Source organism: Triticum dicoccoides, chromosome 3A, assembly GCF_002162155.2.
Source record: "Triticum dicoccoides isolate Atlit2015 ecotype Zavitan chromosome 3A, WEW_v2.0, whole genome shotgun sequence".
NCBI lineage: Eukaryota > Viridiplantae > Streptophyta > Magnoliopsida > Poales > Poaceae > Triticum > Triticum dicoccoides.
The window spans coordinates 723949693-723963132 of NC_041384.1; the positions used below are offsets into that span (position 1 = coordinate 723949693).

Here is a 13440-nt window from a genome sequence, read left to right on the forward strand (position 1 = left end):
GGTGGTCCTGGAGGCGCCGCAAGGCAACCTCCCGGACTCCAGGCGTAAAGGGGATAGAACCCCCAAGGGCTCCAAGTCCGTCCTTGAGCCGGACACTGCACCGGAACCTTCAACGGTTCCGGACTCCGGTAGGCAGCCTCCTTCCAATAGGAGCAAGCCTACCGAGCCGGTGACCTCCGTCCAACCGGAGGCACCGGACAGTTTGTTGGAGACGCTTAACGGCGCCTCCATCAACAAGGAGCACCACACTATTATGAGTGCGGTGATCCAGAAGGTTCAGTCCGCCAAGAGCGGACTGACTGAAGCATGTGCCAGCCTTCTAATAGGCTTGGAGGTAAGTAAAGAATATGTAAAAATATTACCGCATAGACAGTAGCCCCTAATGCTCTGTTCGGTGTTCAGAAAGAAAAGCCGAATAGAGGATCTAATAACATTCGCAGGAGTCTAACATGATCAAGTCAATATCCGTATGCAGGCTTCGCTGCTGGCCTCCGCCGCACTGACTGCGGAGGTGCATACGCTGAAGCAGAACCTCGAGCGGTCCGAGCAAGAGCTCGGCCTAGCCAAGCAGCAGCTCAAGGAGAAGGAAGGTAAGGAATACCTTATTGAAATATGTGAAAGGTGCAATTGCAAAAAGTGACAGGATTAACACGGCTATTGTAGGGGCCACAACTGAGGTGGCGACCCTTAAGCAAGAGCTGTTCGAGGCCGAAAAGAGGGCGGCCACGGAGCGCACCGAGCGGGAGAAGCATGAGACGCAGGTTGGCGAGGAGCGGCAAGAGCTCCAGGCTCTCATGAAAAAACATGAGAGTTTGGAGCTTGACTCGAAGAGGCGAGAGTCTGAGCTCGCAGCGGCCATTGAAGATGCCAAGTCTGCCAAGGCCGAAGCCCAGAAGGCCCTCCAGGAGGTTGAGGCAATAAAAAAGATAGCGGCGGGTAAGGCATTCTTTATGCAAAGCAAACACGTAAAAGTGAATTACTTGTCACTTACCCGAATCCGGAGCTCTCTAGGAGCATTCATAGACTTGCCCCGTAGCGTGTCGGATGCCGCCACCTTCTACGGTGAGGCGGCTGGTGGAGGCCTGTCCAAGGCTCGAAGTCATCAAGCGCTCCGTATGCATCGAGGGTGCCCGTAGGGCGCTTGCCCGTGCGAAGGTGCACTGGGGCAAGATGGATGCTGAGAAGCTTGTGAAGGACGGGCCACCGCCAGGCAAGGAGCATCGCAAGCCCGAGATGTATTATGAGGGCGTTCTGAAGGGTGCCCGCCTTGAGGCGGATGAATGTTCCATGAATGTAATTTTTCAGTGAACTTGCTCGTTTTGTCCTGTGCGCTGAAAACTTGTTCATGTGCGCTAAGCAATGCTTTTTGAATTTAAAATATTACCTTCTGTGCGGCCATTTATCAAATTTGAGAGATGGCGAGTCGTCGGCTTCTGCCTCCATGGCACGAGTGCTGGGGTGTTCGGGATAAACATGAGCGCTCTTTTTCCCATTCTTGGGTCCTTCGAGGGAGGCGCTCAGCACAACGAACAAGGCAATCGGACTATAATGCTTGAACACTCTCACTTAGCCATAGAATTCTATAATTTTAAATTTCGGTGAAGCCCCTAGTGTTCGGTAGACCGAGTTCGGGGCGCTATCGACGCCTAGGCTGGACAAAGCCGACTCCTCGCTCTAAGCGGCATAAGTCTTTAGGGACTCGAAAACCTCTCGAACAGCGACCAGCTCTCGCCTCATCATGACGGTCAGTTTTAGCTTTCTCTACTGAGGTGCTTAGCCCAGCTCAACTGGGGCACAATCGCAGTAGTTCTCCTAGTGCTACCTTAGCCGATATAACGGAACATAAGGTACCAAAACATAGGAGCCGGGCAAACCCAACTATTGACCCAAGACATGATTCGGAGCCGATGCATATAATGCTATAAGTTCGGGGTGCCGCACTTGTGAAAGTGTTCGGACTTCTCACACCATGTTGTGGGGTAGTTAAGCCCCTGGCGTATTGGCCATACCAAAGTGTACGGGTGCAACATGTCATTAATGAACATATATTCGTAAAAAAGAGGTAATGCAATAATAGACGGAAGCTATGCATTGTTTATTTAAAAAAGCTATGATCAAAGCAGAACGATACAAATAGTGCGATAAGCAAAAGATGGGACTATCAAATATGTCCTTTCCAGGGGCGAGCTGCAGAATGTTATGCGAAACAGGTACACTGCTCGTTATAGAGACCACCTTAGAGTTCCATAGTGCGGCGTAGCTTTCTGCTTCCCTGGTTGTATCGTTTGTGCGGCAATTGTACTGCCGGACAAGCCTTCCGAAGAATGGAGTCCTGAAAATAAGAGAAAATTAAGAAATCGGCAGCCCCTAGTGCGGTTTAAGCCGCGTTTCGGGCGTGCCGTGATGGTGCCCCTCCCCCTGTGCCCATGGTATTTCTAGAGCGTAGTTATGTACGTGCAACACTGGTTTCGCAAGTTCGCGAGGGCTGGGGTTGGGGCCGCATTGCTACGCTTGCTCGGAACGTGCTAGGCGGTCTTGTTGTAGGTTACTCCGGGTGCGCTTGACGGTGTCCGGATGTTTAATGGCCAGACTGGAGAATTGCCTTGAGAGGCTGCTTTGTACTTCCGCTACGATAGCCGCCGTATGCTCCTCCATTCGGAGAGAGCGTTCCGTGTTTCCATTGACCGTGATGACTCCTCGAGGGCCTAGCATCTTGAGCTTGAGGTATGCATAGTGCGGCACCGCATTGAATTTGGCAAATGCGGTTCGCCCGAGCAGTGCGTGATAGCCACTGTGGAACGGGACTATGTCGAAGATTAACTCCTCGCTTCGGAAATTATCCGGAGATCCAAAGACCATTCAAGTGTAACTGAGCCTGTACAGTTGGCTTCTACACCTGGTATGACGCCTTTAAAGGTCGTTCTGGTGGGTTTAATCCTCGAGGGATCGATGCCCATGTTCCGCGTTGTATCCTGATAAAGCAGGTTCAGACTGCTGCCGCCGTCCATAAGGACTCTAGTGAGGTGAAATCCGTCAATAATTGGGTCTAGAACCAATGCGGTGAATCCGCCATGACGGATGCTAGTGGGGTGGTCCCTTCGATCAAAAGTGATCGGGCAGGAAGACCATGGGTTGAACTTTGGGGCGACTGGCTCCATCGCGTATACGTCCCTTAGCACATGCTTCCGCTCCCTCTTGGGGACGTGGGTTGCGTATATCATGTCCACCGTCCGTACTTGTGGGGGAAAACCTTTCTGTCCACTGCACTGTTGTTTGGCGGCCGGGGCTCCTTCTCGTCATCGCTATGCAGCCCCTTGTCTCTGCTTTCGGCATTTAACTTGCCTGCCTGCTTGAACACCCAACAATCCCTGTTGGTATGATTGGCTGATTTTTTGGGGGTGCCATGTATCTGGCATGAGCGGTCGAGTATTCGGTCCAAACTGGATGGGCACGGAGTATTTCTTTTGAATGGCTTTTTCCGATGACCGGGTTTAGAGCCTTTAAATCCGGCATTAACTGTCGTATCCTCAGCATTGTCGCCGTTAATGCGGCGCTTTTTCTTGTTGCGACACGACCTGCCACTACTGTCCTTGGTATCCGAATTACCAGGGCTCTTGGTCATGTTATTGCTGCGAGCTAGCCAGCTGTCTTCTCCCGCGCAAAAGCGGGTCATAAGTGTCGTGAGGGCTGCCATAGATTTCGGCTTTTCATGTCCTAGGTGTCGTGCAAGCCACTCGTCGCGGATGTTATGCTTGAAGGCTGCTAGGGCCTCTGCGTCCGGACAGTCGACGATTTGATTTTTCTTGGTTAGGAACCGTGTCTAGAATTGTCTGGCCGATTCCTCTGCCTACTGAATTATGTGGCTTAGGTCATCGGCGTCTGGTGGTCGCACATAAGTGCCCTGGAAATTGTCGAGGAATGCGCCTTCCAGGTCCTCCCAACAACCAATTGATTCTGTTGGCAAGCTGTTAAGCCAATGCCGGGCTGGTCCTTTAAGCTTGAGTGGGAGGTATTTGATGGCGTGTAGGTCATCACCGCAAGCCATGTGGATATGAAGGAGATAGTCCTCGATCCATACCGCAGGATCTGTTGTGCCATCGTATGATTCGATGTTCACGGGTTTGAAACCCTCGGGGATTTGATGATCCATTACTTCATATGTGAAGCATAGTGGGTGTGTGGCGCCTCTGTATTGGGCTACATCACGATGCAACTCAAACGAGCTTTGTCTACTGTGTTCGGCCCGGCCGGATTTACTGTATCCGGTGTGACGAGTACCGTCTCGTGCCGTGGGGCGCCCACGTGATCCGTAGATCGATCTTGTTTGCCTTGCCTTGTCCTCCAATATATCTTGCAGGTCTGGCGCATTTTCCCATGCCTTGGTGGTTTTTGAGCGGCGCCGGGGTGCGGCTTGAGTGGAGGGCCGAGAGGCCTCTCTGTCGCGGCCACGGGGTGGCCGGTCGGCCGCATCATGCGTTAGTGATGTAGGTTTAAGTGCTTCCTCCTCTAATTGGGGTAGCAACCTGCGCTTTGGATAGCTCTTGGAGGGGCGTTCGAGTTCATACTCTTCGACCGCAAGGACTTCAGTCCATCTGTCGGCTAGCAAATCTTGATCAGCTCTAAGATGTTGCTGTTTTTTCTTGAGGCTAATCGCCGGGGCCATAAGCCTGTGTTTGAAACACTCTTGTTCGACGGGATCCTCCGGCACGACAAATTCGTCGTCGTCGAGGCTTGCCTCGTCTTCGGAGGGAGGCATATAATTATCGTCCTCGACCTCTCTGTCTGCCGCTCTTTCATGAGGGTTGGCTTCTCTATGCTCCTGTGCTGAATCTTGCTGGAGGTGGTTGTCTTCGGCACTGTCCGGGGTGTTATTATCCCCCATGCTGGAATCACCGTTTTTGTTTTGGCGGGATTTAGAGCGGCGCCTCTGACGTCGGCGCTTAGGCTGCTTCTTGGAGGGGTCATCCTCCGCTGTTCCATCGCCATTGCCTTCTTTTGGGGTGTCCACCATGTATATATCATACGACGTGGTGGCTTTCCAGTGCCCTATAGGCGCTGGTTCTTGATCGTCTCCTGCGTCGGCGTCCATACCGTCGATGTCTTCGGAGTCGAAGTCGAGCATGTCGGTTAAATCATCGATAGTGGCTACGAAGTGGGTGGTGGGTGGGCTTTGAATTTCTTCATCATCCGCATCCCAACCTTGCTGACCATAATTCGGCCAGGGCTCTTCTGACAAAGAGAGAGACTTTAGTGAATTCAGAATATCGCCGAAGGGCGAGTGCTGAAAGATGTCCGCGGCGGTGAACTCCATGATCGACGCCCAATCGGGTTCGATCGGTCGGGGCGCGGAGGGCTCGGAGTCTAGAGAGGAGTCCGGCTCCTTGGAGTCACGGGCTTCGCAGAGAATAGGGCTGGTGTTCGGCTCGATCGCCGTAGAGATTGCAGCCCCCGAGGCGGTGTCTCACCATCCATCCTCGGTTGGTGTGATCGGCTCCGAGCTAGGGGTCGGAGCGGACACAGGTGCGGCCTCCAGGGCACTGTTCGGCGGCAGAGCTAAATCATGTCCATCGTGATAGTGCGGCGCGCTCGGCTGTGGCTCGAATCCGTCGAAGATCAAGTCTCCGCGGATGTCGGCCGTGTAGTTCAAATTTCCAAATCTGACTTGATGGCCAGGGGCGTAGCTTTTGATCTGCTCCAGATGACCAAGCGAATTGGCCCGCAGTGCAAAGCCGCTGAATACAAAGATCTGTCCAGGGAGAAAAGTCTCACCCTGGATCGCATTGCTGTTGATGATCGGAGAAGCCATCGGGCCTAAAAGTGACGACACAGAGGAACTCTCATTGAAAGCACCAATGTCGGTGTCAAAACCGGCGGATCTCGGGTAGGGGGTCCCGAACTGTGCGTCTAGGTCGGATGGTAACATGAGGCAGGGGACACGATGTTTTACCTAGGTTCGGGCCCTCTTAATGGAGGTAAAACCCTACGTCATGCTTGATTAATATTGATGATATGGGTAGTACAAGAGTAGATCTACCACAAGATCAGAGAGGCTAAACCCTAAAAGCTAACCTATAGTATGATTGTTGTTTGTCCTACAGACTAAAAATCTTCGGTTTAAATAAACACCGGAGAGGGTTAGGGTTACACAGAGTCGGTTACAATGGTAGGAGATCTACATATCCGTATCGCCAAGCTTGCCTTCCACGCCAAGGAAAGTCCCTTCAGGACACGGGACGAAGTCTTCAATCTTGTATCTTCATAGTCCAGAAGTCCGGCCGAAGGTATAGTCCGGCTATCCGGACACCTCCTAATCCAGGACTCCCTCAATGGACCTTGCCGTTCTACGTACCAACCACTGCCACTACCATGTTGCCCACTACACAAGCCGACAACCATGATAGAGTCGGATGCCCGCGACCCTCACCGCATGGCATGATGGCAAATCGGCACTAGATTCGCCCGGATCTGGTCGAGGCTGGCCCGCACGCAACCACTCGAGAAAAATGACCTTGCAGCCACAACACCACACCTGAGCTCTAGAGCACCGTCGCTAGACAAAGATGTCGTTGCCTCGTACACCCTGTCGTCGCGTCGCTGGCCAAGGCAACAGCCCAGCGCTTCCGCCTGTATGGCCGTGCCGCACGCCCGCCGTCGCGCATTGTTGATACATGCAACATCACCATGTTCAACATCAAGCCAAATAGAAGCCAGAGCATGCGATAATATCACAAACGCTTGTGCTACCGCTTGCCGCATCACCACCAGCAGTATGTGGCACAACTTCCAGAGCAGTCCCCAATTTGGCGCATAGGACGCCCGCTACGTACTCCATTCTTGTCTAGAACCTTCCAGATATTTTGTTTCTTTTTTTCTCCGTACGGTTCTTTTCTTCTTTTTTCATTTTTTTATTTCCTTTCTATTTTTTTATTTCCTTTTTTCCTTTTACTTTTTCTGTCAAATTTCGTTTTTTATTTTCTTTTCTTCATTTCATGTTCTTCGTTTTTATCTTTTCCAAATTTCAAGAACATTTTCTGAAATTCGGGCACATTTTTTGAATTCAAAATTTGTTCATCCAATTCAAAAAATGTTCATCACATTTTTGAAATTGCATACTATTTTCTAAGTTCATGAACATTTGTAAAAATTGGGGTGAACATTTCTGGACTTCAAAAAATGTTCATCGTATTTTTGAAATTGCGAACATTTTTTAAACTCTTGAACATTTTTGCATTGCACGAACATTTTTTGAAATTTCGTAAATTTGTTCTGGAACTTGTGAACAACTTTTTTTGAATAGGCGGACAATTATTGAAATTTGGGAACAATATTTGAAATTCAGAAACATTTTATGTCTCCGACAAACATTGTTTGAATTCATGAATATTTTTTTGAATCAGTGAACATTTTTTGAGTTTTGTGCACATTATTAGGAAAATTTGGATTTTTTCGTTCGAAATTCCAGAAAATTGTTTTAAATATTTTTGAACATTAACTCATGAATATTTTTTTGAAATTGTGAACAATTTTTTGAAATCACAAAACTTTTTTGAATCAATGAACGTTTTTTTAATTCACGCATTTTTGTTCAAATTCACGAACATTTTGCCAATACGTGAACATTTTCTTAAGACACGGACACTTTATGATTTCTGGAACATTTACCAAGGTTCACTTTTTTTAGGTTCAATTTTTTTAAAATTCTGAATTATTTTAAAGAAGATAAAAACACAAAAAGCTGGTGCTCGTGCAGCCCTGCCCATGGGCCGGCCGAATAGGCGGGAGGGGAGGGTATGCCAGCTGGCTTGTTCGCAGAATCAGAAAAGGTTCACCACAACCTATTTACCATACAAATCTTATTTATAACAACCACTTAACCTTTTTGGTGCTTGACACAGGACTAGTCACTCAAACAAGCACGGTTCTTTCTGTAAAATGCACCTAATCTGGATAAAGTCTTTATGTTCAAAAAAAAACAAGCATGGTTCACTGTCAGGGACTGGGTAAACAGATGAAACGCACAACCTATATACTTACACACCATCACTTATTCACCATTGCGACGATGAACCGCACCGCACAGGACAATCATATGTTCTGCTATTCACCACTCAACCAAAACAAGCACTATAGAACCCTAAGGTTGGTAAGGAAGGCAGCACAAAATTCCAGGAAGAGGAGCTGAGGTCCAGTAACTCTTTGCATATCCAGCAGGTACTTGTCATCCTTTGTCTTGTAAAGCTGGAGAAAAAATAAAAGAAATTTAGAACCAAACAGACAACATATACAGTACCATGCCAGTGAATTGTAACACCTAAAGAATAGACTGTATAACCAACAATACTGTGCAGCATTAAAACTTGGGAAGTTTGTTTTATCAATATGAATCACTAGACAGTACATGTTGGCAATAGGAAACACATGCAGGACATGATAATGGTCACTTGGTAACAATTATGAATCGAATATATATGTTGGCCAGTCTTTGCTCCAGCAAAAACCTTAATATCTAGTGATGCAGCTGAACGCAATATTGAGTAGAAAATTATTTTGTTGTTGTTATTTTATCGAGATTTGTTGATGGTACGACAATGAGTACTACGCAGAAGGTGAGATTGCACACCTGGATTTCAAACTTGATCACGACAGGTAGCCTCCCATTAGCATCTCCAATATCCATGATGGTAGAGCCATCAACAAAGCTGTGGTTGGCATCTGACGTATCACTGACCTGAGGAAACCCAGGGCACCACCTGCATTTCATGTTGTGGTCTCCATTCTTCTTCCAGCGGACATTTAGTTCCTGAAGTGCCTTTAGAACCTCAATCATTATATCACGAGGCTGAGCTGGAGACTGTTGGATAAGTAATGCATTAGCTCCACAGCTGAATGTGCAAAATAAAGCCAACTAAAGTGGACAATGTGCAAGACCTGGAGTCCAAGAGCCCATTTCCTTTGAACGGGGTAATATGGCCGCAAGCCACTGCCTTGAGAATCATTGCTTCCTGGAAGATCATTCTTGGTACTTGGCCTTGCTGATTCCGATAAAGTAATCTGATTAAAACTCCTACCCTAGAGAACCATCCATTCATAAAGTTAATAGTGCTTAAACCTTTAATGCCTTAAACAAGTCACAGATGATGCAAATATGGACTAACCATTGGTTGTTGATAGTCAGCCCCCAAATAGCCACTAGTAGCCCGGAACCGATTGTCCAAGAGCAAGTAATATGCAACAGTTGCCTGGAAACATATAGTCGAAAGTCAGTTATGAAAACTGAATGGAATGAACCACTAATTTTGTTTGAATATACCTCATTTTGCAGCCTATTACACAGCGAACCACCCACATGATCTTTATCATATCCCAGATTGACAACGTCTTGAAGTGTTTTTTCATCAATCTTCAGAAATGAACATATAGCAAATCAGCATATCATTGCCATACAAACAGCATTTGATGCTTGATAGTAAACGAAATTTTTGATAAATAAAAAAGTAGCATTGCAAGGAGACTTGATGTGCTACCTTTATGAAACCCAGAGCACAACTTTGGTCATTGATTTCTATAATATTTGTTTTGCAAATATTACATTAATATTATACCCATAAAAGAGAGCATTTCATGAAAAAAATGTTGATCTTAGTTTTCCTATCATCCATGCAAGATCCTGTATATATGGTAGTCGCTTCAAATGTGAAATAGATGGGGTACCATTTTGGCTTGCTGTGGCGTGTTTGGTGGAGGCACTGCCAGGTAGCGAGGAAGGTGATTCTGAAACCATGGGTGGTCCCGAATTCCACGAATTGTGATTCTCTTCATGGGATCAACAATAAGTATTCTTGGGATCAAATCCATTGCAAGATCAGATAAATAACTTGGAAGGATATAGAAACCTCCCTGGAACACCAAACAAGAGGGCGTCAAATCTCCAGACAAAAAAGGAATGCTAAAGTCCAATTAATTTACAAAAGGTATACATTTGTCAGATCCAAATCGATCTACATGCGTTATGTCTCACCTTTATCTTTTTGAACAGGTTGGGAATATTGTCATCCTCAAATGGAACTCTGCCACAAAGAAGAGCATAAAGTATCACCCCACAGCTCCAGACATCAACCTCAGGTCCAGCGTACAAGTTACCTGAGATAAGCTGCGCAGAAATCCTCGTTAAAGCTATTACCGCAGACGATGTGTGCGAAGAAGTATGAGGATTAGGAGACAAATAATACAAATAAGTGAATACCTCTGGTGCAGCATAGTTTAGACTCCCGCAGCTAGTCTTCAAAAAATGGCCATCATGCATCACATTACTTAACCCAAAGTCAACAAGTTTCACATTATATTCAGAATCAAGTAACAAGTTTTCTGGCTTTAGATCACGATGAACAACCATGTTTCTGTGGCAGTATTCAACACTAGATATAATCTGTTCAAGAAAAAGTTAACAAAAAACTATTGAGACAAAACGTCAATATGCATTCAGTGAATCAGAAAGAACCCTTCAAATTACATATTCGCCTTCAGAAGGATATACCATCTCTATATGTTTGAAAGCACAATTTGATTTAAGCACTGAGACTAAGACAATCAGGGCATGATGAATAGGATGTCATTTAAACAAGAATTGATTTAATTACTGATACAAAGATAACGCAGGCATCAAAAGATGAAACACCAGAGTGATACTAATACTTCGACGCATCAAGAAGACGTTACCTGGTTGATCAGTTCAATCCAAAAAACAAAGCAATTACCTTTGAAAGCTTGCAACAATATGTGGTACAAGTCTTGAGCTAAAACCTAAAATGTCTTTTTTTTGTCAAATTTTCTGGTAACATGACCGGTTACCGTTTGAAAAGAAAATCATTTGAATTCAGACGTCAAGATCGTGCCAAAAGAGGGTATGCATGGGCTGCCATAAAACTGTCCACGGCCAGGTGGTTACAGAGCCTGACTTCTCTGCTAGAGGTCGCCAGAAGTCAACTCAGTTTTTTTTTTGCAAACTTCATATTTTTAGTGCATAAAAAGTATCAGCTACGGTGCTGATGATGAAGAGTCGAATCAGGGCCATTAGGTACCAGCAAGGAAAGAAAGTAGCTGACCACTGGACCAGCAACAACTTAGCGTGCACTATGTTTATAATATATTTATACAATAGAAATTTCTGAATTTGAAATTTGTTTGAAAATTTTGTGCCAAAAAAATATGAATATTCTATGATTTTCCTGAAACCGATTTTTCCGGAGTCGAGAAAAAAATCCTTAGCTAAAGCTTAGTCAACGAATGCAAACCAAGCAAATTGCTCATGATTACACAGTAAGCACGTGAAGAATGTGGGCACTGGACAATTGGCCAGGATATCCATACATTTCACGATCAAAATAAGAAGCTCAGCAAAGTTCATTAATGAACAACTATTGCTATTCCCAACATGCCAAGAGCAGGAAAGGCACCTGCTGGAAGATTCGACGAGCTTCATCTTCCTGTAACCGCCCTTTCTCAACAATGTAATCCAATAACTCACCATTCTGGCAATATTCCATCACAACAAATATATCCTTAGGTGTCTCAATGACCTCATAAACCCGGATGATATGAGGGTGAATAAAGTCAATGAATAACCTCAATATCTTGATTTCTCTCTTTGCTGGAAACAAGATATGAGAAAACAATAGAAGTAAAGCGTTAGACATTCAGCCTATGAAGAAATTCCAGCTGCAAATTTTACTAACTCGCAGCAGCAAAACAAGGTGAACTGCTAATGTACTTTATCTCGACTAATTGATTTAAGTGGGAGTCAGGAACATGCCCACAAGTCTGAGTAGCACTCTAAAAGCAGATAACTCGAAATCCTGAGGAAGCAAGTCGGATGTATCCTAGATTATTCATTATTGTACAAGGAGAAGGAGGCATACCTTTCTCTTCCATTTCCATAATTTCCATTTTACGACGGTTCAGAATCTTTATAGCAACTTTCTGTCCTGTAAGCTTATGCTCTGCAATCATCACTTTTCCGAATGTGCCATGACCTAATATTTTGCCCAGATTGTAGTTCTTCAATGCTTCAGAATGTCCGCCTCCTCTGGTGTTCCCATCCATTTTCACTATGCCAAAACAAGAGAAACGATATGTGTGATTCAGAAAACAGTTTTATAGTTCAGATAAAGTTGATCAAAACTGGTGAAACATGAGTTACGCGGAATATACTGATCATGTATAATATTATGAAATATTTACAGCATCTCACTTCTTAGAGACTGGCTTTGAGTGTCAAATGAGTGGGCTGGCCATGAAAGAGCACTATGTGACATGACTGGCGAGGGCAATTAAAGGTCAACGAAATGAGTGAAGTTCCCTTCTCAAATGGGGAGAGCCACAGCATATTCGATCGCTGAAGTGTGGTTCAGTGAGATGATCGGCAACCAACAAGTACTATCTTGTACCGATCGAGTAGGGTCATAATATATTACCATAAAAATGCTTGCACGCGCAGCATGAACGACTATAAGCCTTTCCTGGTATGTATGTATCAGATCTGGCAAGGATGGTTGGGATAACAACTATCTATAATGCTCGCTCGTGCTTTGAGTGCCCAGCCCTGGTGCGAAGACAGAGACGACACATAGAATCCTAGCTAGTGGGTTAAGACGCAAAGTACTCTTAAAAAGGCTCACAGATTAATTATACGATGACTAGGCATAGATGTGTGGTAAACATGGAAGAGCCATACAAGAAATGAAATGCAGTGATGCAACAATGAATGAGCTAACACATGAATCTGCCACTGGTACTACTCAATAGCTGTAGACACAACAATTACACGACGGTATGAGCATCAGAATCAGAATCCCCCGATCGCTCTGTAGGATCATTTCGACCATTATAGAGTAAATTTGGGGAAAGTCGGCCGACCGATCAATCAATAAACCATCTAATTAACCGATAAGTCAGTAATCAAGACTTTCAAGTCCGAGCGGGATGAGGTGAATGTTGGTCGGGCGGATCTGCGGCAAAGATCTCTGTTGGAGGGAAGAAACAAGCAGGGGCACCGCAATCCCCACAACCACAAGCAGAGCAAGAGCAGCACACAGACTGGACTAGTAAATTCCACACTCCCTCAGAACTGAAAATTAAGAGCACGCGCGGACCACCCCAGCTCTCTACCATGCCAGGCAAGCAACGACGACGCAGAAACACTGAACTCCGGCGAGAATTGCCGCAAAGATGAGCAGGGCGATTGGCTTGATTACCTGGCCAAATCCCGTGGGCAGCCGCCGGGAGAGAGGAAGGCAACAAGTGGAGCGGAGGACGGCCTCGAATCGAGAGAGGTTTTGGCCGGGGTCGATCGGTCGGCTGGTCGTTCTCTTCTCCGGGGGGTGGGACTGAAGGAGCTTTAGGCTTTAGGCCGTAGCTGCTAGCTTAGGTGGGGGCGGCGTAACC

General features: G+C 46.0%; 1 protein-coding gene across 2 annotated transcripts; it reads right to left on the minus strand.

The window, feature by feature from the left end:
* Positions 1 to 7944: 7944 nt before the first annotated feature.
* Positions 7945 to 13440, minus strand: LOC119273484 (carbon catabolite-derepressing protein kinase-like). 2 transcript variants are annotated; one of them, XM_037554628.1, is made up of 11 exons: positions 13251 to 13434; positions 11916 to 12104; positions 11454 to 11647; positions 10244 to 10426; positions 10019 to 10150; positions 9712 to 9897; positions 9311 to 9400; positions 9156 to 9239; positions 8929 to 9069; positions 8621 to 8851; positions 7945 to 8238 (listed from the first exon to the last, which is right to left on the minus strand). In XM_037554628.1, the coding sequence occupies exons 2-11, from the start codon at positions 12097 to 12099 to the stop codon at positions 8125 to 8127; spliced, it is 1539 nt and encodes a 512-aa protein (XP_037410525.1). In that variant the 5' UTR covers positions 12100 to 12104; positions 13251 to 13434; the 3' UTR covers positions 7945 to 8124. The 2 variants fall into 2 exon arrangements, with proteins under 2 accessions (XP_037410525.1, XP_037410524.1); XM_037554627.1 differs by having other exon boundaries at positions 10019 to 10426; positions 13251 to 13440.

What these genes read in the sequence shown, in the direction of transcription:
- LOC119273484 (XM_037554627.1), bottom strand. Translation starts at nt 12,099, where the DNA reads ATGGATGGGAACACCAGAGGAGGCGGACATTCTGAAGCATTGAAGAAC. An exon ending in CTCGTCGAATCTTCCAGCAG is followed by an intron (nt 10,427 to 11,453) that starts GTGCCTTTCCTG and finishes TTTCTTGAACAG; the next exon opens with ATTATATCTAGTGTTGAATA. An exon ending in GTAATAGGCTGCAAAATGAG is followed by an intron (nt 9,240 to 9,310) that starts GTATATTCAAAC and finishes ATATGTTTCCAG; the next exon opens with GCAACTGTTGCATATTACTT.